Source organism: Capsicum annuum, chromosome 12 (genome assembly GCF_002878395.1).
Source record: "Capsicum annuum cultivar UCD-10X-F1 chromosome 12, UCD10Xv1.1, whole genome shotgun sequence".
In the NCBI taxonomy this organism is placed as follows: domain Eukaryota; kingdom Viridiplantae; phylum Streptophyta; class Magnoliopsida; order Solanales; family Solanaceae; genus Capsicum; species Capsicum annuum.
In genome coordinates this window covers 26,466,187-26,493,406 of record NC_061122.1, presented here as the reverse complement: position 1 = coordinate 26,493,406, position 27,220 = coordinate 26,466,187, and the positions used below count along the sequence as shown (strand labels likewise).

The following is a 27,220-nucleotide window of genomic DNA, read 5'->3' as shown; positions in this document are numbered from 1 at the left end:
TCTAATGCACTTTTTTGTGCATTAGACCTATTTTGATTACTTTTTATTTTCATGACATAGTTTTGTCATTTATTTAAATTGTGGGTATATTTTGATCGTCGGTTCTATATAAGTAGGCATTTGACAATGAATATAATTCATAATATTCCAGAATACGTTTCACTTTAATTTAGAATGCTTATTTCGTCATAAATATTTCGAAATACGTTTTCACAATGTTTAGATTTTTTAAAAAAACGTCTCAAGAGATATTTTCACTATTTTTGTATTCACTTTTTGCACTTCTTAATTTATATTTTTTAAAACAAAAAAATACCCCATTTCCAAAATATTATTGCCAAACAAAAGTCCAACACTATTTTCAACTTAAGAAATACCAAATAAAGTGAATATGTTTTTTATTTTCATGGCCAAACGTATGTAACTGTTTGGAATGCTCTTTGATGAGTTGAAACTTGAAAAGTAATGTTGGATCGTCATTGTGCTTTGTTCAAATTTTTTATTATTAGATGTTGTTCCATAAGTTTGGGGAACATCTTAGAAGTTTTCGATCGAATTTCGGAGTCTAAAGTTTAAGGTGGAAGAGCATTACAGTCTCATGCATTTTATATCACTTGTATATTGTCATTTATATGTCAAACTAGCAAAAAACTAACAAGAACTTAAGTGGGGTTTTCAAGAAATGGACAAAAACACTAAAAATAATCAGAAAAAATGAAAATGCTGGTAAACAAAAACAACATACACACACACAACACATACAAGTAAGTACAAAAATGCTAAAAATTGAATCTTGAACCCAAAAAAAAAAAAAAACACTTATTTTATAGTTTTAAGACATACCCAAGTTGTTGTTTTAAGTAAAAAAAAGTTTTTTGGCATGACAAAGAATTTTAAAAAATAAATAAATAAATAAAAATGAAACCCTAGATTTGAAGTGAGGAAGGGGAAAAGAGAGGGAGGGTAAAGACAAAAGTGCAATGAAATAGAAAAAATTTTGAGGCCTTTTTGAATTAAAGTAAAAGGAGTAGACAACAGTACATACAGACAATTTTCTTTTTAGACTATATAGAATAAAGTGTAAGCACATGCCATGACGGAATATATACAGGATATACACATGACATAAAACGATGTACATGTGACATACACGACCTATATGCGTGTCACTCTTAAAAATCACCTCATTCTTCAATGATGCGGAACCAGGATTTTCATTAAGGGGTTCCAAAGTGCACACACGAACTAACCAAAGGGGTTTCAACATCTACTATATATACATAAAAAAATAACAATGTATAAATAGTGTAATTTTTCGGTGAACCAAGCCCGTCATTGTATGCTAGCTCCACGCTTCTTCTCCACTAAGTCCCTCAAATTTGAGGTCTCTAATTCCCAAGAAAATTATATAAAATCACATAACTTAAAACTAAAGAGTAATATATAAAGATGATCACGACTCACATCTGCATGGTATACGGATCAATCTGATCATAACTCATAATAATACTTGTAAACTGAAGCAACAAAAACATACAAAGAAAGAGATGTTGAATTCGAATATTAGTGGGTATGAAATCAACTTTGGTACCAAGCACTTGATCTTCAAAGTGAAATTAAACTTTCTAACGCAAATTCAGATTAATCAACTCCAAAGCAAGTATCCAATATCGAGTGGAAAAAACAAAAGAAAATAAAAACATGCTAAGAAAGATTAATTTACAGTATTAGTAAGGAAATCAAAATTCAGAAAAGATCTTTGAATCTTCTTTCCAGAAATTGTTACGAGCTTCATTTCCCACCAAGTGTTCCACAAAATTTGTCGTACTCGAACCTTCACAACCTTTATTTTGTGCTATTCCTTCATGATAATTCCCTATTTTTGCATGTTGATTATGAAAATTGGATGATTTTGGAGGGCTTTTTCCTGTAAGTTGTTGAACAATTGCTCTAAATTCAGAAGGATTTTTAACATTAACCAAAACAGGACTTGATATATACTTCACTTTCATTGGCTCTTTCTTTTTGCTACTCATTTCATAAGATGATTTGCTTTGTGTCAAATTGAATTCTAACCAAGTATGTGTCATTTTATTTTATATATAGGAGAAGATGACCTTATGGAGGAAGGAGAAATTTCCAAGAAATGTATGTGAATTGATAAAGACACATTATTCAAAAGATTTGGAAATTTTTTGTTTTATCATGACTATATATTATATATCAACGTTTACTCTTTTTAATCAAAGGAATTTCTAATATGTGGCACTAAATTCTAATAGTGAATTTCTAGAATATGGCGTCATTGATTTCTTGCGTAGTGGAGAAAATTATTCAGTTTTAGATGTTTCTATTCATTTATTATAAAATAAAAATAACCGCAACTAATCAAGGTAAAAACTTAGATTAATTGAGTGTATACATTGAATTAAAACATATTTATCCGCTCGACAAAAATAGTTACAGTTAATATCAAAATATACAAAAGTTATATATATATATTAATACCGTATGAGTATGTGTGTATTGTAAATGAATATATAAATAGTACAGATTTATCGGCTATTGTTTTGTTGAATGATTATAACTATCGAAATTTTACACTATATAATCAAGCTCTGTATACGCATATGCGACTTAATCATGTTGTGCGTATAAATTATATATGTTTTGCATTTGTTAATTTAACGTAAATTTGAGGTATGATAAAATTATTACAAAGGTTTTGTCAATATAAAGAACTTCTACGCTATTATTTTACTTATAAATATAAAACAATCGCATGCAATCTTTTTAATTGAATATGCATGGATGGACAGCATGTCCTATCATGTTACAGTTACACACAATAGATACTATATGTGCAACGTAAAAAATAACTTACAATATTAATATATACGAGTATAATCTAAATAGGTTGGAAATTTTATTTATTAAAATAATTAAAAGCGGGAGGGTGGGGGGGGGGGGGGGAGGGAAATAATAATTTTAGAAAATGAAAGGATCCAAAGTCCTATAACCGTATCATAAAATGAGTTAATAAATTAAAATTTAAAAGAAAGAAAATCATTTTTTAAAAGTCAAATTTGAAACCAATTTCTTAAAAGTCAAACTTGTGTCTATATCAAGATATATACTAATATATATGGAAGTCTTGATAGTCCAAGATATTGACATACATAATCTCTTGTAGAGAAAAAGATGATTTTGAATTAAGGGTGTTTTTGGTACAAAGAAAAAATGTTTTCCACATAAATTGTTAGTCCAAGATATTGACATACATGATCTCTTGTGTAGAAAATGATGATTTTTGAATTAAAGATGTGTTTGGTACAAAGAAGAATATTTTCTACACAAAAAGGTACGTTGAAAAAAATATCTTTTTTAAAAAATAAATTGATTTGTTATTTAATTCAGGATATTTGATAAGTCAGCAACTATGAAAGTTTTAAAATATTTGTATATATATATATAAAATTTATACAAATATTATGAAAATGATACTATGTAAGTAACAGTGTGAGGTGGTGAAGATTGGGTAGATGTGGGGTGGGGTGTGTTGGAAGTTGCCGAGGCCAGAATCAATATGAATCAAAATGCCACATATGAAATTTATTTTTTCTATTTTCAATAAAGAAATTATTTTTTCAAAAACTTTTATCTATCGAAAATGGGGAAAGAGGAAATATTATTACCCCACCGTCCACACCCAAAATTTTCTTTATTTATTTTTCCCTAATTTTACTTAAATTGAGAGTTTATCAAAAATAATCTTTTTACCTGCACAAGGTAAATAAATATGTATATACTGTCTTTTTCAGACCCCACTTATGAAATTACATCATATATATATGTATATTATTGTTTTTTAAGTTTATATCCAAAATCGTGGGTAAAAATTCTTGTACCATAAAATTTAAAAATTCCTGCCACTGATTGTAGCGAGACGGATATAATTCTTCTATCTTTAACAAGAATTTGTTTGCTCGAATCCCAAAAATGAGAAAAATAATTGTGGAAAGCACTTTTTCGTTTAATGAATTTTACATAATACAAATTCAAATTAGTCCACCCCAAAGTAAGTACGAGACAACAACATACTTAATGTAGTCCCACAAGGCCTGTGGAGATCATTAGTATATACGTAGACCTTACCCCTACCTTAAAAGATGAAGAGACTGTTCTTTCTGCAAGACCATCAACAGTGAAGAAACCAAAATAAAAAACTACACAATACATATAATAAAGCAAAGCATACTTAAAAAGAAACAATGGTACGTAGAACAAAATTATATGACAAACATAGTAATAGAAATCAAAGGAATAAAGACCTACAAGAGTAATACTATATGACTATTAGCTAACTTCTATCACAATCTATGTCCACTGTAATTAATCTCCTATTTAAGGTCATGTCCTCGATAAGCTAGAGCTATGTCATGCCCTGTATCTAATGATCACCTGATCATCTCAATACTTCTTTGGTCTATCTCCAGCTCTCCTAATTAAGATCATCCATAGTTGCGTCTCCTCTTCACAAGCTCGACCCATAGAGACAACTCCCACTTTATCCCCAACATCTTCAATTTACGTTCATTGCAACATCCTCATTTCTTCATGCAACTTTCATCTTCTGAATGTGACAATTGTTGAATGACCAAAACTTCACCCCATACACCAAAATCAATTTAACTATCACTTTATTAAATTTAGCGAGAATCCCGAAAAAAAAAAAAGTAAAATAAAATTTAATTAATATTTTTTTTAAATAAAATAAAATAGAGGGAATTATCACAATGGTTGCAAGTACGTGAGAGTAAAAAGCAGTTGCATAGAGAGAGAGGGAGAGAAGAACGGAGAAATGGAGATGATCCGAAATTGGAGGCCTACCTTATCAACAATTCACAAGAAAGAAAGAAAGAAAAAAGAACAGTGAATGTTAAAATTAAGTGTTGGATATAATATAATATAATATATACTCATACAACCCCAACACAACAATTTCCACACCAATATATTCAATCATTTTTTCTCACTGCATGCATGCAATTGCATGCCCATTGTTTATGGTCTACGTCCTCATTTTGGAACAAAGCTCGAATAATTTCAAATTCTCGAGCATCACATTAAACCTCCACAATGGTACGTACGCCTGCAATTCTTATCCTATTTGTTTTTTAAAAAAAAAAAAATTGAAAGAATTTTGAAACCTTCTATTATATTGCATCCTTCAATGATTCTAATTTGTTGAATTGCTCGAAATGTTAAGTTATTTTTGAACCATTTATTGATAGTTTTTGTTAGAGTTGGCTGGAGTTCCATATTGGTATGAACTATAACAATCTTTCCCTCACGAGCTAGCTCTTAGGATTGAATTAGACCGAGACGTCATGTCTTTAAATGATAGAGTTCCACATTGGTTGGCGAGGACAATCTTCTCCTTACGAGTTAGCTTTTGGGGCAGTGTAGGCCTGAATGTCATATTTTTTAGAGTTTTGTTCAATTGTATGAGCAAATGGAGGAACAAGTAACGAAAATTTTGCTTTTGTTAGAAATGTATATGCTTAGGATTTAGGAAAATAACCATGATAATCTGCAAAAGTGATAAATTCGGCACAATCACTGCGTTGAGTTTCCATGGTTGTTGAACAGTTTTTGGAGTTTGTAAGAAATTGATTATTTGAGTAGATGAGGGAATTTGGTGTTTGAAAAAATGTTTAATATCTCAAAAAGAATAATCATTTTCTACTATCTACCTTTATTAGTATGAATTAATTCTTACTTCTTTATATTGTCATAAAGACAATTGTTAAGATGAAAAATTTATTTGCTGTCTGTTATACGTAACATTTGACTAATGGTTTTCTCTTCATTGTTATTTATTCTTATTAATTGATAGTAATCCTTCATTGACCATTAATTGATATTTAATAACATTTGGCGATCATTTGAGTTCTTTATACTTGAAATTTCATGTTGCATCCTTGGGGATATATACACCTATACTGGGTTAAGGACAGTGTCGCCTGACATGCCTCAAGCTATGAGAATTTCCAATAAGTGTTCGTCATGGAGTATTTTCCGTAAGATTTAAAAATATTTTGATCTACTTAGAGTCTGATACTATCCAAACCTAAAGTGCTGGAATTTGAAATTCACAACGACAACACCATACCTAGTAAATCCCACAAAAGGGGGTTAATTTGAAATTCACAACGACAACACCATACCTAGTAAATCCCACAAAAGGGGGTTTGGGGAGGGTAGTGCAAATGCTGACCTTGCCTCTATATACCTCGTGGAGGAATTGGAAACACTCTATAGGTGTAACTTGAACGAATGTTAAAGTTTAAAGTGTATTAGGTTGCTATGTTGAAATGAAGGGTACTGTCTATGAACACTAGTTAGCATTTAGCAACTGTTAAAAATATCTGGTAGTTTTCCCTATATGATTGCTTTAGCTTGTAAGTTGTAACCAATGTTTAGTAAACACCTCAGACGTTCATGGGGCGCTAAAGTTCATGGGGCTAATGCCATAGCCTTCCCCATGCTCACTTTATCAATAAAGTAGTTTTCCATGTACGTGCCAATAATGTTCAGTGCATGCTTTACGCCTTGAATCGTCTGCACTATATATGTCTCAAACCATTCAATTTCTTAACTATTTGATTGAATTTATATGGTATGTTGTTCTATAATTAAGCATTTGGTGACTTAGAAAACACTAGAATAGATTTGTGTTCAGCTACATTGCATGACATAAGAGATTGTGTGATCATATATGAGAGATATTTAATGTGATATATTTCATTGATTATACCTGGCTTCTTAATTTTATTTTTTATTTTTCGCGCTTCCAGGGCACTGCAGTTAATATAATAGTAGGGTCTCATGTATGGGTTGAGGACCCTGATGTAGCTTGGATTGATGGAGAAGTAAAGAAAATAACAAATGGGGAAGCAGAGATTGAGAGGACTGATGGAAAGAAGGTACTTTGTTCTGCATTTTAATTGTATCTATCTGCTTCCTGCAAGTTACCATCTCGTGTTTGAGAAGAATGCAGACTATCCTGTTTTATGGATCGATATATGACATCATCGTGTCTTCCTCTCATGCTTCAGGTTGTTAGGAAATTGTCAACAATTTATCCAAAAGATGTGGAAGCTCAGGCTGCGGGTGTGGATGACATGACCAAATTATCCTATTTGCATGAGCCTGGAGTACTGCAGAACCTCAAAACCAGATACGAGCTCAATGAAATTTACGTAAGATACTGTACTGAATGCTTGTGTTATGTCTGGTCTTAAGCTCTTTCTTTTGTTACAGTTCAGACAACAGTGCCCATATCTTAATATTTGATATAATTACAGACTTATACAGGAAATATCTTAATTGCGATAAATCCATTTCAAAAATTGCCTCATTTGTATGATTCACACATGATGCAACAATACAAGGGAGCGCCATTTGGAGAATTAAGCCCTCATGTCTTTGCCATCGCAGATGTTGCTTACAGGTCCCTCCCAGTTTAAGCACATTAATTACAATAATTGTCTGTCTTATAAGCGTGATATATTGAACCGCCTTTGCTGGATACAGGGCAATGGTCCATGAGGGGAAAAGCAATTCTATTCTGGTTAGTGGTGAAAGTGGAGCTGGTAAAACCGAGACGACCAAGATGCTTATGCGATATCTGGCCTTTCTGGGTGGACGTGCAGCGACTGAAGGGCGTACAGTGGAGCAACAAGTCCTTGGTGTATGATAACATATCATTGATAACTTATTATGTGCTCTTTATTTTCTGCTAATGTAATATTTATTCTCATAAATCTTTTGCATGAACCCACTCAAGTGCAGTCTAATCCTGTTCTTGAAGCATTTGGCAATGCAAAGACTGTTAGAAATAACAATTCCAGGTCAAGCTCTTTAGCACTTGTATATTTCAACATTTGCTTATAACATCATCACGTAATTTAGATTTGGTTAATTATTGTGCGATACAAATTCCATCAAGAAGTGAACATTAGAGATTGAACTTCTTTTTTTTTTTTTGGACTGAGACTGAACTGCTTGTCTTATCAATCCTTTATTTCCTTTATTTTTGAAGTTTACTTGTCATTGCAGAAACATATTAGATTGAAGATGTTTAATTTTCTCCGTAACCTAAAATTGTTGCAGTCGTTTTGGCAAATTCGTTGAGATTCAGTTTGACAAACATGGAAGGATATCAGGAGCAGCAATCAGGACGTATCTCCTCGAGAGATCCCGTGTTTGCCAAATTTCTGATCCTGAGCGCAACTACCACTGCTTTTACCTTCTTTGTGCGGCCCCCCAAGAGGTATTTTTCTGTTGCAATACGAACTTGACATAATAAATGTTTGTCGTTTGTATCAAATTGTTTTTGTTACAGTATGTTGCTGAGAATCTTCCTATCACTGTAGGAGATTGAGAAGTATAAGCTGGGCCATCCCAAATCATTTCGCTATCTTAACCAGTCAAAGTGCTTTGAGCTAGTTGGTGTGAGCGATGCAGAAGAGTACCTTGCGACTAGAAGAGCAATGGATGTCGTGGGAATTAGTAAAGAGGACCAGGTATATGACTTGTACAGCTTCGCCAGCTTCATGTTTCTATTTGCCTTTCAATAAAGAATAAGTAAACACTACCGCTACCTCTTACTCTCTCCGTCTCTCTCTCTTCCCCCTTCCCTCCTCAGGAAGCAATTTTTAGAGTTGTTGCCTCAATTCTTCATCTTGGTAATATTGACTTTGCAAAAGGACAAGAGGTCGATTCATCAGTTATTAAAGAGGAAAAATCAAAACACCATCTCAAAACTGCAGCGGAGCTTCTGATGTATGGCAGATTCTTAATGTCACCTTGCATATTCAGATGCTATGTGGCTGTGATAATTGTTGGATATTCTGATTTTCCTATTGTTTTAGGTGTGACCATGTAGCTTTGGAAGATGCATTGTGCAAAAGGGTGATGATCACCCCTGAAGAAGTGATAAAACGAAGTCTTGACCCTCGCAGTGCTGAAATAAGTAGGGATGGTCTGGCTAAAACAATATATTCTAGACTGTTTGATTGGTAAGAGGCTTAGTTTGATTCATCATCATGGATGACTGATATACTAGCAGCCATTGTCTCTTGCAAGGCACTGAAGACTTATCTGTTTGCTTGTTTTTAATGCCTAAAACTTTATAAAAGAACTCTTTGTTGCTTATCTGAAGGGGAGTAGAGAGTCAAAGTGCCCAGATTTCTTTCTAAATAAAATTTATATATTTGAAAAGTACTATATATAGCCCAACAGGTTAATAATTCAAAATATCTTAGAAGATTATAAGAAGAATTGAAGTCAAAGAAAAAACTGTTTTGACTTCCCAAATAGTAGCATCTTCACATAAATCGGGATGAAGAGGGTACGATTCACAATTATTCTAAATCAAGGATATGGAGAAACTTGTTTGCTGTGATAGTAACAAATAAAGCATGCAGTTGTGAAAGAAATATGTTGATTTGAGATATTAGTCACCTAAACTAACCATGAATTGGAAATAAAAGAAGAGAAAAATATATGCCAAGTTGAAGCCAATATATGTGTGTGTATAAGGTATGCGTGTGTGTACTCATTCACACTTGTGTTTATAATTTTTTTTCTGAATCAGCGTCCCCGTGGATTCAGACTTGAAATAAGTTTCCATAAATTAGTGCATGATTGATTTACTTATTTCACAAATTCATGTATAGTATTCTTGCCTCTTGGGAAAATGCAGGTTGGTGGACAAGATTAATGTTTCAATAGGACAAGATCCCAACTCTAAATATCTCATTGGAGTCCTTGATATCTATGGTTTTGAAAGCTTTAAGCACAACAGGTAGCTACGAGTCTTTAGCTTGAATTTCCAATTACTACAACATTGTTTCATTTAAAGGAAATATCTACATGAGTGTTCAAGGATTTGCAACTCTTGTTTGTGCGTGTCTCATTATATCAATGCGTTGCAGCTTTGAGCAATTCTGCATAAACTATACAAATGAAAAGTTGCAGCAACATTTCAATCAGGTATAATTTTTGGATATAGCTGACAATGTAGTTGTTCTATGCATGGTTTCTCAAGTCTGTTTGTGGATTTACAGCATGTCTTCAAGATGGAACAAGAAGAATACAAAAGAGAGGCCATTGATTGGAGCTATATAGAGTTCGTGGATAACCAGGATGTTTTAGATCTTATTGAAAAGGTAATTGCACTTTTCTCTGACTATTTGAGAATTATTAATTGCTTAAACATTCATTGTTTAACCCGATGTCAAGTTCATCCGATGAGAACTTTTCTAAAGTGGCAAGGTTGAAGTCTCACGAGTCAAAAGTTCTTGTGGTAGATTCTTGCCGGTAACATTTTCTATGTATAATCTATTTCCCCTAGGTGTGGTCGAGGAGGGGCGGGGGGAGAGGGTTGTCTGGCTGTTGTTCTAAAGAAACTGTCATTTGTAGCTTTCCCAACAACGGGTAAATGGCATCGCTTTTCTCAAATAATTCAGTAGAGTAATTCTCTACACTGCTCTTCTTCCCTAGAGAACGAAATCTATGGTGAACTAACTGTTTCTCTATAATCTCTGTTCGGGTAATAATCGACAAAAAAGAAACACTCGATAAAATATCTGAGTGTATCTAGAGTGACTGACAAAACACCCTCACTTGAAAAATTAAGGAACAATCTCAACTTTTGACCAGCACCTTACTGAAACTATTAAAGCTGCTCTTAGTGTTACATCCAGTTCTGTAATTGTTGTATTTCTCTTTGCAGAAACCAGGTGGAATTGTTGCTCTTCTAGATGAAGCTTGGTAGGATAAAATACGCCATCTTGGTCTTTGTTATGAATATTAGTTGTACGCCACGTAATTACTACTTAATATTCTGTTCCCCATTCTTTTTGTATTGTCGCAGTGGAGTTTAAGATTGTAACTCTGATCAAGCTAATTGATAAAGTTTGTTATCATTGTTTACCTCCATCGTGCAGTATGTTCCCGAAGTCAACACATGAAACATTCTCTAACAAGCTATATCAGACATTCAAAGTTCACAAGCGCTTTGTTAAGCCCAAACTGTCTCGTACAGATTTCATAATTTCACATTATGCTGGAGAGGTGAGTGTGAATCTCAGCAGCTATTTATGAATAGAGTAACTTGCCATGTCCATTCCTGATGTAATCCATTTTCTATTAGGTACAATATCAATCTGACCAATTTCTAGACAAAAACAAGGACTATATAGTGCCTGAACATCAAGACCTTCTTTGTGCTTCAAAATGCTCTTTTGTAGCAGGACTCTTCCCTTCATTAGGTGAAGAGACTTCAAAGTCTTCAAAGTTTTCTTCAATCGGTTCACGCTTTAAGGTATTCTTGCATTTGCCCTGATTTGATTTATGTACATGATGAAACTCTGTGTTACCTTTTCCTATATGCTGATCATTGCTAGTCTTCCTTCTGAAACTCAGTTTTTTATGTGCTGATGATAATTACAAACTGGAAATGCAGTTACAACTGCAGCAGTTGATGGAGACACTGAATGCTACAGAACCCCACTACATCAGATGTGTAAAGCCTAATAATCTACTAAAACCTGCTATATTTGAAAATGACAACATTATGCGACAATTGCGCTGTGGTGTAAGTAATCTCTATCTCAGCAAATCCTGGCCTTGAGTAGGGGGGAAAACATAAATTTTTGTTTATTTGTGATAGTTATTGATTATAACCAACTGGATTTTCTTTAAGGGTGTTTTAGAGGCAATTAGAATCAGTTGTGCTGGATTCCCTACACGCCGTCCTTTCTTTGAATTCATACACAGGTTTGGGCTCCTAGCACCGGAGGTTTTGGAAGGGAGGTATGTACCTTAATTTAGTTTGAACAGAATCTCTAGAGCTGTGTACTTTCGATGTCTTACATAGGCTTAATGTTTTGAAAAAGATATTCTCTAGGATTCATCAGATAATTCTGTAACAAAGACATTTTTTTCGTGGCAGCTATGACGAAAAAGTTGCATGCAAGAAGATTCTTGAAAAATGGGGGCTGAAAGGGTTTCAGGTAATCTTAGTCTTTCTTCCTCCTGCTGGAGGTAGCATTGTGAATTCATTCTTCTGGGATCAGAATGTATCTATTCTGAAGAGAAAGGGACCATGTTTTTCCTAAGGTCATGAATTATCATCTCTAAGCCTCTGATCCACATTAGCATGCTAGCTGCAAATGCCATTGGAAGGAAAATTTGCATCAGCAGTATGAGATTCAGTGATTAGTTCCACTTCTCTTTCACAGATAGGAAAGACTAAGGTATTCCTAAGGGCCGGACAGATGGCTGAGTTGGATGCACGACGAGCAGAGGTTCTTAATAATGCAGCCAAAGTTATACAACGACGAATAAGAACTCACATCACTCGTAACCAATTCCTAGCATTGAGAAAAGCTGCCATATCTTTACAGTCTTCATGTAGAGGTGAGACATCTTGAAACTACTGAAGATCTTGAAAATTTGGTGACACAAGTTACCAAAGTTCATAATGTAAAAGAGTCCTAAGAATTGAACTACATCTTCTTAGCAGTGTAGGCTTCCTTTCTGTCTGTTTCAAGCTCTGTCCGAACAAAAACCTATAAAGAACGAAAGAAATAATGGAAGAAACAAATAGGTACCAGGAAGAGTAAAATTAATCTCAACAACAGGCAACTAATCTCGAAATACTTGTTTTTCATATATTAGGCAAACTGGCATGCAAAGTTTATGTGCAAATAAAGACGCAAGCAGCTGCAGTAAAAATTCAGAAGAACGCACGCAGGCATCATGCTAGAAAGGCCTATAGGAAACTCAAGGTCTCAGTGCTCATGGTGCAGACCGTTTTGCGAGCTATGGATGCTCGCAAGAAATTCGGGTTTAGGAAGCAAACTGAAGCTGCAATACGGATTCAGGTAGAATTCCTGTGTGCTGTGTGATTTCATGATTTATCTGGTATTGAAGCAAGTCTAAGATTAGTCTTTATCCTCCTCAGGCACGGTGGCGTTGTCACAAAGCCTTTTCATATTATAAAAGGCTTAAACGGGGGGTACTTGTTGCACAATGCAAATGGAGAGGAAAATCTGCCAAAAAGGAACTAAGGAAGCTTAAAATGGTAAGCATACTATTCTGTAATCCAATAGGAAACACAATGAAGTTTACATCCCTGCTGGTTTCTACCAGAGAGGATGCTAGGGAAAGATAATAGATGAAAATAGTTTCCTTTTCTGAATCGTAATTCTGTGCTGGTTTACCAAGAGAGAGCACAGAATCTGGCCGAGCTGCATAAGGATGAATTGGAGTGTGGATATGCGTTTGACCTGGCTATAATATTACACTTTTCAACTACATGCAGGCTGCAAGGGATACTGGTGCGCTCAAAGAGGCAAAGGATAAGCTTGAAAAACAACTGGAGGAGCTTACATGGCGATTGCAACTGGAAAAACGTCTAAGAGTAATATCATGTTTTAACTCATGTTTTAATTGTATAAATCACATTTTCAAAGTACACACTTGTGCTTAATGCAACTCTGCATAGATACGTGCAGATACATTACGTCACAAGAAGAAACTCTTACTAGCATGCTAAATTTGCCTATTGATTGTGCATCCTGTTGTTAGATACTATAATTTTCAGCAGTTCTGTGTTACGCCATTTTCTACCCATACAATTGAGTGAAATTATATGATAGTTGCTCAAATTATTATGCAGACTGACTTGGAAGAAACAAAAGCACAAGAGCTAGCAAAGTTGCAAGAGGCTTTGGAAGCTATGCAAAAAAAAGTTGATGAAGCAAATGCATTGGTTGTGAAGGAACGAGAAGCTGCAAAAAAGGCTATTGAAGAAGCACCTCCTGTAATCCAGGAAACTCCAGTCTATGTCGAAGATACTAAGAAAGTAGAATCTCTAACGGAAGAAAATAACAGTTTAAAGGTAATCCAATTTACGAGGCTCTCATTCTGTTGTGCTGCTGAATGTGACAATTTATTGAGCATTGTGTGTTTGAGAAGGGTAAAAACTGTTTACAAATAACAACAACAACAACAAACCCAGTGTATTCCCACTTAGTGGGGTCTGGGGGGTAAGATGTACGCAGTCCATACCTCTACCTCTGATGAAGTAGAAAGGCTGTTTCCGAAAGACCCCCGGCTCAAGTCACGAGATATCACACAAACACATAGTACAGCACAGAAGCAGATGCCATAACATAGATACGGCACCCATAAGGAATATAAAACAGAGTAAAGCAGGAATGCAGGAATATAAAGCAGAGGAAAGCACACAGATTCGTAATAAACATGGAACACGGAACACGAAACACTGAATACGGAATCATAACAGGAATACACCCCCACCAATTAATTCCCTACACTAGCGACCCGAACTGGCCCTAATCCTCTGCCGTAATTCGCATCTTCCAGACCTTCCTATCTAGGGTCATGTCCTCGGTGAGCTGTAACTGTTCCATGTCCCGCCTAATCACCTCACCCCAGTACTTCTTCGGTCTACCCCTTCCCCGTCTAAAACCATCCAACGCTAGCCTCTCACACCTACAGACCGGGGCATCCATGCCCCTCCTCTTCACGTGTCCGAACCATCTCAATCGTGCTTCCCGCATCTTACACTCCACTGAAGTCACACCAACCTTCTCCCGGATAGTCTCATTCCGAACTCTATCCCCTCGGGTCAGTCCACACATCCAGCCAAATAAATTAAAAGAAAAACTATGTACAAGAATAGATGTATGAACAGCCAATGTACATATTTGTGGTGGATGAATTTCTTCAGGTCCACGTATAAATAACTGATCGTCATGGGTGAAAACGACTACTGCCTATGAGATCCGGGAGTGTCAAACTAGTAGATTCCAAGATGTACCACCTACGATTAGTTAACAGAACCTAAGATGTTAATAACATAGTTTTAGCAATAAGGGTCCTAAACTCTCCTGATGGCTCCTGAGTTGTACAGATGCTTGAGGTGAAAAGGATTTGAAATTCCATTACAGTTTAGTAACTTTCCAGCAAATAAGTTCAGGAAGTTTGTTATGTACAAGCATTGCGCTTGTAAGTTTCTACCGGACACATTCATTTGTATTTTCGGCTGTAGATACTTATAGAAAAGTAAATACTGATTATGTATCTTTTTTGTGGCTTAATCAGAGAAAAAATTAAAGGTAAATGGTGATTATCATTTCATAACACCCCCTAAAAGGATCATAATATGAAATGGTACTAGCACATGCTTTCTATGCTTATATTCTTCATCAATCTCCGTGTGTTCTGTCCAGGTTTCTTTAGAACAAGAAAAGCAGAACTGTGAGGACTGGAAGCAGAAATACACCGAGGCTCAAGAATCTGGTGAAGAAAGTCGCAGGAAGTTAGAAGACACAGAAAAAAGAGTAGTTCAACTTCAGGAATCCCTGAAAGGGTAATCAAATTGCTCTCACTGTAACAATTTTCATGATGCATTCTCTACGCCATGATGTATGAACGACAAACCAGATAGTCAGCTCACTTGTTTGTCCAAGAACGTTAATAGTAGTCAGGTCTAGATGATACTTGGAAGTTTGAAAAGGCTACTAGTATTTAGTGCAATATGATTGTGTTGCAGTCTTTCATTCCAAACAGAATTATCTGGCTTTTACTCATGTTTGTGTTGCCACTGAACCCTGCAAAATCAGGTTGGAGGAGAAGATGACAAACTTAGAGTCGGAGAACAAAGTTTTCCGTCAGCAAGCTGTGTCAATAGCACCTAATAAGTTCCTTTCTGGACGCTCTAGATCTATCATGCAGGTATTGCTGTACGTTTACATGTATTTTTTGCGGAGGAATCAAGAATAGAAGAATCTGATGTTTTCTGTTCAACTGACAGAGAAATGAAAGTGGTCGAAGTTTTGAGGATACTAGAATGCACGTGGTAATTTACCACCTTTATAGAAGTTCTATTGCCAAATTCTACTAACATGCCAACAAATTTTGTTGCTCACATTCTCACTTGCATGCATTATTTAGGATCTTCATAGCCCTTCATTGAACCAAAGGGAACTTCCTGAGGCAGATGACAAACCACAAAAATCACTTAATGAGAAACAGCAAGAGAGCCAGGAGTTGCTGATTCGCTGTATCGCACAAAATTTGGGCTTTGCAGGAAACAGGCCAATTGCAGCCTGCATCATTTATAAGTGTCTTTTGCAGTGGAGATCATTCGAAGTTGAGAGAACCACTGTGTTTGACCGAATCATCCAAACTATTGGTCATGCTATTGAGGTTTGAGCTACAAACCCCAGTTATCCTTAAAATTTATGTCGTCACGTTTTAAATTATAATTGCTTCTTATAATTCCATTTCTGGGTTGTCACAGAAAAACCAGGACAACAATGATGTACTGGCTTATTGGTTATCAAATGCTTCTACTCTTCTATTGCTACTTCAGCGTACACTCAAAGCAAGTGCTGCTGCAGCAATGACCCCTCTACGTCGTCGATCCTCATCAGCATCTCTTTTTGGGAGGATGTCGCAGGTAGGCAGTTAAAAAGATAAGTTAGTACTTCTTATTCAGCAAGTTTGAGACTAGCTCCTTAAGCTATTCACTGTTACTGATTTTCCAGAGCTTCCGCGGAAACCCTCAAGGAGTCAATCTTTCCTTTGTGACTGGAGGAGTTGAAACTTTACGCCAAGTAGAAGCAAAATACCCTGCATTGCTCTTCAAGCAGCAACTTACAGCATATGTGGAGAAAATTTATGGAATGATTCGTGACAATTTGAAAAAGGAGATTTCTCCGTTGCTGGGGTTGTGTATCCAGGTATGCGGAGAAAATATCTCCAGAGACATTTGTTGAGTCTCTAGGACAGTATCTTGGTTCGCATTATAACTCATTATTCTACCTCTTGCTTTGTCATTTGCATGTAAACAATTTTGTTTGATATTAGGCACCGCGAACTTCAAGAGCAAGCTTGGTTAAAGGGTCTTCGCGTTCAGTAGCTAATACAGCAGCTCAGCAAGCTTTGATTGCCCATTGGCAAGGAATTGTGAAGAGCCTGGAAACTTTCTTGAACACGTTAAAAGCAAACCATGTTAGTGAAGCTGATTTTCCCTTCCGTTTCAATTATTTTGAACCTCTTTCCAGAGAAACAATTTGTTCCTAGAGTAAAAATTTGCATCCAGAAAACTTAAGCTCAGCAAAATTAGCAACATCACCAGTCTTTAGATGGTTAATAAACTTACAAAAATAAGACTTTGATTCCAGCATATTATGCAGCTCACTTTTCATCTTGCTTTTCTGATTTGATGCTTTCAGGTGCCTCCATTTTTAGTTCGGAAAGTATTCACTCAGATATTTTCATTCATCAATGTTCAGCTTTTCAACAGGTGCGTGCACCTATAGACTTCTGTTTGTGTGCAGCTTTCTACAATGCATTTAACAGGTTTCCTCATGTGATTGTAAAATTTTCGCAGCCTTCTCTTAAGACGGGAGTGCTGTTCATTTAGCAATGGTGAATACGTCAAAGCAGGACTAGCTGAATTGGAGCACTGGTGTTTCACCGCAACTGATGAGGTATGATCCATCGAATATTTTTCTTAGCTTGGTGTTCCTAATAATTATATTTATCCCCCAAATGAAAAACGAAAACAAAAACAGTATGCAGGAGCAGCATGGGATGAACTGAAGCATATCAGACAAGCCATTGGTTTTCTTGTAAGCATTTACATTGATCATTTTCATTTTACTTGGCTTCTCATTCTTTTAAAAATAGGATGGTAGAGTTCTCAATTGTTGCTCACTTTTCTTGCTGCAGGTTATACATCAAAAGCCCAAAAAGACACTGGATGAAATAAGCCATCAACTGTGTCCAGTAAGTGATATTAATTTGAAGGAAGTAAGTAGCTGGAATGTCATTCAAGGTCACTATTAACATCTTTTTTCCTCCAGGTACTTAGCATCCAGCAGTTGTATAGGATCAGTACAATGTACTGGGATGACAAATATGGTACACATAGTGTGTCATCAGATGTAAGTTTCTATGGATGCCATTATTCAACCTAGGTTTCATCAAAAGATATAATTTAGCAACATGTTTACTCGGTAAAATTAACCAAGGACAAGGTTTTTATGCAATTGCATTAGGTCATATCCAGCATGAGGTTGTCGATGACTGAAGATAATCATGCAGTCAGCAACTCTTTTCTCTTAGACGATGATTCAAGGTTAGCATCAATATACTTATAATTATAGAAAATTGATACCAAGCAGAAGATTACCTGTGATTAAGGCACAAGTGAACAGGCACAAGACAGATGACAGTATCCTATTTAGTAGATTTTCCTTTCTGTGCCTCTGAACCAATTGCTGATGTTTCTTCATGGTTCAATTTTCAGCATCCCGTTTTCAGTTGATGACATATCAAAATCAATGGAACAAATAGATATAGCTGACATTGAATCTCCTCTTCCTCTGCGAGAGAATTCAGGCTTTAGCTTTTTGTTGCCACGCACAAATTAATCCAGTCAAGTGGCACGGAACGTCTTCATCTTCAATTCACTTGAGAGGGAATACATGACTATCTGACTACTGTTGTGAATGTTCTCTAGTAGCAGATCTAACTTATTAGCTTCTGTAAACTTCATAATTCAAAGAATGCACCACCCACCCCACCCCCCGCCTCAAATTCATGGGGGTGCCAAAGAAGACCACGAGGAAGAGCAACATTACATGATCTGCTCAAAATATAGAAGCATTGCTGCACTCATCTTTATACATAATTTTCATTTCACTTTGTAATACAAGTAGGATACATTACGAATTAGTTGTACACAACTAGGTCCATATTTCATGAATGATGCAGTTGCAGCACTTCAATTTGGAAGAGGAGGGGTGAACGAGAATACTCAACGTGTCACTTAAATCTGTATCTGTATTAAAATGTGCATCTTTTTGATCATAGAAGCTGTCCAAGTGTTTGTTGTATAAAAAAAGTCTCTATTGAGTTTCTGGGCATGTATGGAGTTTTCTTCTTTTACAATTTTTACACAATTGTTCATAGTCTATACATACTTTTCTTCTGTTTCTGCAAGAGTAATCTTATACCAGGATGGACCATATATGGTTGCTTCATGAAAACAACGATATTACTTAGGTGATCATGGATGCTGCTAAATTATCAATATTTTGGGGATTTTTATACTGTATAGCCATAATAATAGCCGGAAATGTGTATGCATATCATATACTATATCTTTTATATATGATTAGTGTACAACTTATATATGTTTTGGCTAGAAGCTGTAATTATTTTAGCCATGCAGCCAAATGTGTTGGAGGCGCATAACTTAAGAAAATGTCCCAGAGCTGTTGGAGCCCCAATTGGGTTCATATTTGAGCATGCATCACGCAAATTAAACCTGCTATTTAAGTAGAGAAGGATAGACGCGAGTCTCATTATCTCCAAACTCAAACGTCATGGAATATAATGCAAACATTTTTTTTCTAGAAAGGTACAGTATATCATCAGCACAAAGGCTGTGTTGGGAGCCATAATACAGTTCAATAAACAAAAAAAATTGAATCCTTGTTTTTTTTCTCTACAAGGATTCTATGATGTTTTTAAAAGTCCGCAATCTGCCTATTCCAACAGTTTTTTACACCAAAAGTGAGATTAAAATAGACAGCTCAGTAAGATAATATCACGATCCGATTTCTCAAGTCGTGATGGCGCCTACTTTATCCCCTAGTAGGCAAGCTAAGCCATAGCCCGAATAATAGATAACGGGCTAATAGGCAGAAATCAGAAAAGATCGCGTATAATGATAGCAGTAGTAATAAAAAGTAACAAACAGAAAGTAATCATATCTCATATACTAAAACGAGGGAAGAAAAAATTACCAAATACACAAAAGAATCCCTCCCAAGACCTGGTAAGGTCGGTACTAGAGCCACTACTAAAATATACCCAGAGTACTAGACAAAATCCCAAATATACCCAATATACACAAGTAGTCTCGAGAACAAAAGACTAAACTAGAGTAGATAGAGAAGGATCAGCCTCGGACAATAACAAGCTCACCAAGCTCCAAAATTGTACTAAAAGGTAGAATCACGTCAACGTCAACTCCTAGTGCCCGAATCTGCATCAGGAAAAAGATGCAGAAGTGTAGTATGAGTACCAAAAACAACGGCTACTCAGTAGGCATCATCGGCTGACTGAGCTCAATATAGAAATGGTATAACTACAATGCAAGGATGTAATCTAAGTCAACTGTAAAAAGGGACAGAAAGGTAAACAACTGCCAAGCTACGTCAATGATATAAAGGAATAAATGTAAGCGATCGGAAAATAAATAACACAGTAATTACAGATTGAAGAAGACAATTAATCCAACCGTACCCCAAAAGCCGGTGGAACATACAAGTAGCAATTAAAGAAAATAAACGTAAATAATTTGTAACTGAGTCAATCCCAAGAAATCATAATAGACATCCAGATGTGCACCGGACTTGAACCGGCACCAATGGATAGTAACGAGAGGCCAGATACCGGACTCGAATTGATAGATGAATAATAACAAGAGGACACGTGCCAGATTCAAACCGGACATAGTGGGTAGAAACGATAGGCCACATATATAATATACACCAGAATTCATAATCAGATGCCCAACTCGAATCGGAACTCATAGTAACCATAATAATCAAATGTCAAACTCGAATCGAAACTTATAGTAACCATAATAATCAAATGTCAGACTCGAACCAGAACTCAAAGAAACCACACCAACCGTAATATTAAAGTTCATACCACACCATAACAATGTCAACGTGGTACCAAAATTCACAATCAATAACATAAATAAAGTATATATTGACCCTGAACAGAAGCTAAAATACGTCTAATTACCATACGCAGTGTCTAAATTTAAAAGGGAAGGGGCAAATTCGAGATTTTGCAATTTAATTCCACACTCTACACTGATAGATGCTATATTATATTGATAGACAAAATACCAAAATCTATTAAAACGAGGTACTAATCCGAATAAATAAGACATGATATATATATATAGAGAACTAGCATAATAGTTCATAATTTCAGTAAATAAGCCCAATCAAAAAGTAGGGCAAGCCTAGCCTACCTGAACGTCAAAGCTAAAAACCTCTCCAAGAAGCTTTCGAATAGTGCCATCAAAATCCAAACTTAAATAACTTGATGTAGATAATTATCTCTTTGTTAGTGACTAAGTATGACAACAAAATTATTTTTTTACGAACTCCTCTCCAACGTGCTAAATATAAAGTAAAGCAACAACAAATTATATGCAGATGTGATTATATGTAAAGATGATAAAAAGATAACTTTTCCTCTTAAGAACGTTTCGATGATAAAATATTTACCAAATAATTTGAATGACTAAATGCTTTAATACATGCCACCACTTAATGTGACTTTTAACATTTGTCACACAATATATCCATATTCATTTCATAGTCCCACGTGGACATGAAATTTGTACACTTAGGGTCGTTTGGTAGAGTGTATTAGAAAATTAATGTATACATTAGTTTAATGTGTATTAGTAGTACCTTGTTTGGTATATTTTTTTATTCTATATATAACTAATGCTTGCATTAGTTATACACCCTATTGTGTATTGAGGTTTAATGTGTATTAGTAGTACCTTGTTTGGTATATTTTTTTATTCTATATACAACTAATGCTTGCATTAGTTATACACCCTATTATGTATTGAGGTGTGTATTACTAATACCTCAAAATCCATGGCATTAGTAATACAATGGATCTAATGCATGCATTAACATGCTTAAAGACACTATTATCCCTAAAAAAAAATTTCACATCCTTTTCAACATATATATTGAGGGTATTATGTAAAAAAAATTTATTTTTTTTTAAATTATGTAATTCGTGTTATTTTTAATACATCGAACCAAATACTGCATAAGAAAAATACAAGCATAACTAATGCAAGTATAACTAACACAAACATTACTAATACACCATATTTTACATTATTCTTATACACTCTACCAAACGACCCCTTACTGTGACATATGTCACATGTCCACACTATATGTTTATTAATAAATTTAATTTCATTATACATATATTCGGATATTGCATAAGTTCATGATAGAATAATTATAATATTTTAAATATATCATAATTAGTAGAAAATTATTTCTAATAAAACCTCTATTATATAGTAATAATATTTTAATATTTCTAGATTTTACTATCTCCGCTTAAAATATTAATAGACTATAAAAGCTACTATAAAGTAATATATATATATATATATATATATATATATATATATATATATCGCCACTTAAAGAATTTTTACCGAATGCCAATTTAAATTAAATAATCTATAATATATTAGATATTACTAAAATTCTCAAATGAACCGCCTGGAAGCCGAACTATCAGTCCCAACAAGTCAATAATAATTCATAATATCCCTTATTTTTTAAAAATTTACATAAAATTTCGATTTTCAACTTTACTCTTGATACATATCAACAAAACCCCACATCCTATTTTTACTCCACCATTAACTCATTCAAGCTATTTTTTTCAAAGATTTTCTTCTCTAAAATATCTCCCTAATTATCAACAATTAAATCATCTTTCTTCCTGATTTTTCTCCTCCATTAACGCTTAAATCATCTTCCTTCCTGGTTTTTTCTCCTCCATTAACGCATGAAACTTTTTTTTTTCTCTTCTAAAATCTCTCCCCTTTTTTTTAAAATCTATTAATACATATATAAATTTATTTAGTTATTCATACATGTTTATTCTTTTAATAGTGATTCATATGAATGATAAATATGATATCATTATATGGGTATTATGGTGATTCATACAATAGATAATGAGCGATACATATTGTACTATGATGATTCATATGATAGATACAATTATTTATTTCAATTATTGAGTAATTCATGTAATATTAATGGGTGGTATATATGGCATTATGGTGATTTATACAGTAGATACAATTATTTATTTCAATTATTGGGTGATTCATATGTTATTAATGAAAGGTAATGGTATAGTCAGTGTAGTAAACAAAAGTAATAATATTGAAAAAACAAAAAAGACTAAAAGCAGAATTGAATTTGAATTGTTATCTGTGTAAAACTCAAAATCCTTAACTACATAAAATTAAAGACGAAAAAAGAGAAACATAATTAGAACACCTAAATTGAATCTAAAAAGGAAAAAAAATTAGATATCTTTCGTTAAGTAAAAGAATAAAATGAATAAAAGAGAATCTATTATTTCCTTAAATAAATATCTTTGTCAGTTTCAAATATATCAATTTTTTATATGCATCACCATATAACATATGTATCGCCATTTTAAAAAATTGAGATAAAATGTAATTAACAAAATAGTCAAAAATTTATATAATATCAATTAAAGATTTAGGGATTTATGTAAGTCGGGGGTTTGGGCCATAGGTGACAAAAGAGTTTTAAAATGAGGTGTAGGTGGCACAAGTCTTAATAATTGAGTAAAGGTGACAATTACTTCATTATGGTTTAAGAAAGTTTGGAAAATTTCAAAATAATCCACAAGTTTTTAAATTTACACTTTGATTCAAATGTTAGTTAATATATAACGGGGAACGAAGGGAAAAAAAAAGGCATCTTTTTCTCTCTCCTCATCCGTTGTTATTTTCTCTCTCTTTGCAATATTTGTTGTTCATTGTTGTTGCTGCTCTATTCATCATCTTCTGATTCATTATCATCATCTTATACTTCATTATCAACTTCATATTCTTCTTATTGACCATTGTTATTGTTGTTGTTGTTACCCCCAACTGTTGCTCTTTGACCAAATTCTTATGTCAAATTTTATTTCGTAAATCACTTTCAACTTTGGAATTTACTTGAGAGGAGACTTTCGTAAGTCAGATTATGCTTTTTAGTTGAATCTGGGTAACTGCTAGTGTGTTATTTTTTCAACAATAGTTTGCACGCGAACATGAATGCAATACAAAAGCAATTTGTTTAAACAGATCCATTATCTGCGGCACCAGATAAATATTTTGTTGTAACAGTAGACACATGTTGGATTCATGTTAAGGGTTCTAGGTGCCCGTAATATGATTATGAATTGAATAGATGGGTATTCTGTTGCACCAGATTAGTAATCTGTTTCAACAGATAAATAATCTGTTTCATCAAATTACTAATATGCTTCAAACAACAAAATACAGCTCCTGTCACACACAAAACCTAACAGATAACTCATATGTTCTTGCTATTGATACTAGAATCAAATTATTCCTTAATTGTAGACATGTCATTCGTTAAGAAATAGAAATAGACAACACGAAAATTAAATAAGAAATAAAAAGTCAAGTGCATCAAATATAATTTTTTATAAAACAAATAAAAAAAAATACATAGATAACAGAAAAAAAAAAAAAAGCTTAATTATTATTATTATCATTATTAACATCATTATTATTTGTATGGTCAGCCGGTCAATCTTCAAAGGGCAGGAGCAGCGCCCTCCGCAGCCTGCGGATCTCCCGCAGCATCCTTACTCTGACGGCAGCCAACTCCCAATGCAGGTCAGGAACCTCCTTCTGCAATTCCCTCATGGTGTCTCGTAAAATAGCGACATTCCATACAAGATCAGTCATATCTAAAAAAGGCATAAATTGACAAAACACACACGTAAATACAAAAGTAAAGAAAGAATTTGAATGTAATGTAATGTAAAACAACGTATATTTATACAAAAATCAAGAAAAAAACTTACCAGAGACAGGAAAAAGCTATCAAGTCCTTGAAGAGAAAGTAGTTGAAGGTGTAACAAGAGCGAAGAATAAATAGTGTGTAGTAGAACGAACGATTGAGTAAGGAGGGACCTATTTATAGAGGATTGAACTTGAATGAGTTAGGCAAAAAGTCGCAAATGTTCACCGCCATTTATTAATGACATTCTTGATTACTGTAAAAAGTTTGACTTAATTAAATTAATCAATATTATGATAGGTCATGACTTTTCAGCTTTATTATTATTATTATTATTAATTAATTCTTTCCTGGAATCGTTTTTTTACACCGACTTGGACAACAGATAATACAAGAGTTGCATAAATTAATAAAGCATATTTAAAGGCACAAGTGTTCACCTTCATTTATTAATGACATCCTTGATTACTGTAAAAAGCTATGACTTATTTAAATTAATCAATATTATGATAGGTCATGACTTTTCAGCTTTATTATTATTAATAATTAATTCTTTCCTGGAATCGTTTTTTTTACACCGACTTGGACAACAGATAATATATTTGTTGCATCAGATAAATCATCTGTTACAACAGATATATCATGATTTACAATAAATAGATAACATGTTGTATCAAATAATATATCTGTTGCAACATATAATATATATATTTAAAAAATATATATATTATCTTCATGACATCCAAATTTTCTGACTTTTTAATCATATAAATTAATAAATCAGATTTAAAGGTACAACGGTTCACCTCCATTTATTAATGACATTCTTGATTACGGTAAAAAGTTATGAACTAATTAAATTAATCAATATTATTATGATAGGTCATGGCTTTTCAGCTTGAAGTTTAGCTTTATAATTATTAAAATAATTAGTTATTTCCAGCAACCATTTATTTTTTACACTGAGTTGCACAACAGATTATATATCTGTTGCATCAGATAAATCATCTATTACAATAGATATATCATCCGTTGCAACAAATAGTTCAACTGTTGCATCAGATAATATATTTATTGCAACATATCATATATATATCTTTTAAAAAAAAATTATCTTCATGACATCCAAATTTTCTGACTTTTTAATTATATAAATTAATAAAGACGATTTAAAAACAAGAATATTTCTGGTGAGTTTTTTACGGTTTAAATTGTGTTTATCATTTATTTCCTTATTCTTTCTGTGAAAAGAAATGACTTAATTAAATCAAGCTGGTGGTGACTTAATCTTTCCGTTTCGTTAATAACCATTTTTATTAATTGAGTTATGGCAACAGATTGTATATCTGTTGCATCAGATAACCCATCTGTTTTAACAGATATACCATTTGTTGCTATAAATCGACCATTTGTTTAAGGAGTTTTTTTATTTCTTCTAACTGGTTCATAAGTCGCAACAAATGAGGAATTTGATGCATCAGAAGCATTTTTTGTTTTTGTTTGTTTGTTGAATGTATTTAGACAAAAGTCACAGTCACGACTATTCATTAACTTTTTTCTTAAAAATCATATCATCATATATATATCTTAATTAAATTAATCCAATGTTGTGACTTTTTTAAAATTAAATAATCTTTCTTTTACAATTATAATATCATTTAGTTCCTTATTATTTATTAACGAACTATTTTTAGGAGAATTTCTCATCATGACCGCATCCCTAACTCCAACCACCGACATGTTTTGAATAGGGAATAAATAGAATGATAATTAAATATTGAATAAGAATTAAAAATTTAAAATCAACCAAACCAAACCAAACATATACATGGATTTTTTTGAATCCCTTATAGGTAGATTGGATATAAAAAAAAAAAAAAAAAAAAGAAATACATACGCTAAAAGAAAGAAAAAATATAACCTAATTATTATCATTATTACTATTATTATTGTCAACCTGACAATTTTCATTCGGCAACAGCATTGCCCTCCTCAGCCTTGCTCGGAAGTCGGCCAAATTCCTCTGGAGTTCATCAAACTGCCTTTGAAATTTTTGCAACGACTCGATATGAACCTTCTTGTACGAATCTGGATCTGACATATTAGTATTGTAAGTATAGTAGAATAAACGAGAGTGAGTGAGAGTGAGTGAGGAGGCCGGAGGGACCTATTTATAAAATGATTCAGAATTAGAAGGGACTGAACTTAGTCAAACAAAAAGCCACGACTGTTCATATCCCTTAAAAGGAAAAATTACACAAATCTCATATTTAAGATACCATATTACACAATATCCCTTAATGTTTTAAAAAATTACATAAAATCCCGAATTCATATTTACTAGTGATACATATGCTATATGTATCACAATTCAAAATTACAGGATAAAATGTGATTAGCAAACTATCCAGGATTTAATGCAATATTGCTGAAACTATCCG

At 33.8% G+C, this 27,220-nt stretch overlaps 1 protein-coding gene across 1 annotated transcript; it reads left to right on the top strand.

Annotated features, from left to right (window-relative positions):
- The first annotated feature begins 4,920 nt into the window (after positions 1-4,920).
- Positions 4,921-19,112, top strand: LOC107851567 (myosin-11). The gene is made up of 38 exons (XM_016696632.2): positions 4,921-5,142; positions 6,861-6,989; positions 7,122-7,265; positions 7,371-7,516; positions 7,600-7,756; positions 7,858-7,916; positions 8,179-8,338; positions 8,442-8,591; positions 8,714-8,850; positions 8,940-9,086; positions 9,773-9,874; positions 10,005-10,062; positions 10,137-10,238; positions 10,805-10,842; positions 11,019-11,145; positions 11,225-11,395; positions 11,537-11,668; positions 11,777-11,886; positions 12,026-12,086; positions 12,315-12,492; positions 12,754-12,959; positions 13,040-13,159; positions 13,400-13,498; positions 13,757-13,978; positions 15,336-15,475; positions 15,729-15,840; positions 15,920-15,964; positions 16,060-16,314; positions 16,409-16,567; positions 16,656-16,850; positions 16,978-17,121; positions 17,346-17,416; positions 17,504-17,603; positions 17,688-17,744; positions 17,845-17,901; positions 17,979-18,059; positions 18,174-18,253; positions 18,425-19,112. Exons 1-38 carry the CDS (start codon positions 5,140-5,142, stop codon positions 18,546-18,548), a joined length of 4,578 nt encoding a protein of 1,525 aa, XP_016552118.1. The 5' UTR covers positions 4,921-5,139; the 3' UTR covers positions 18,549-19,112.
- The last annotated feature ends 8,108 nt before the right edge of the window (positions 19,113-27,220 follow it).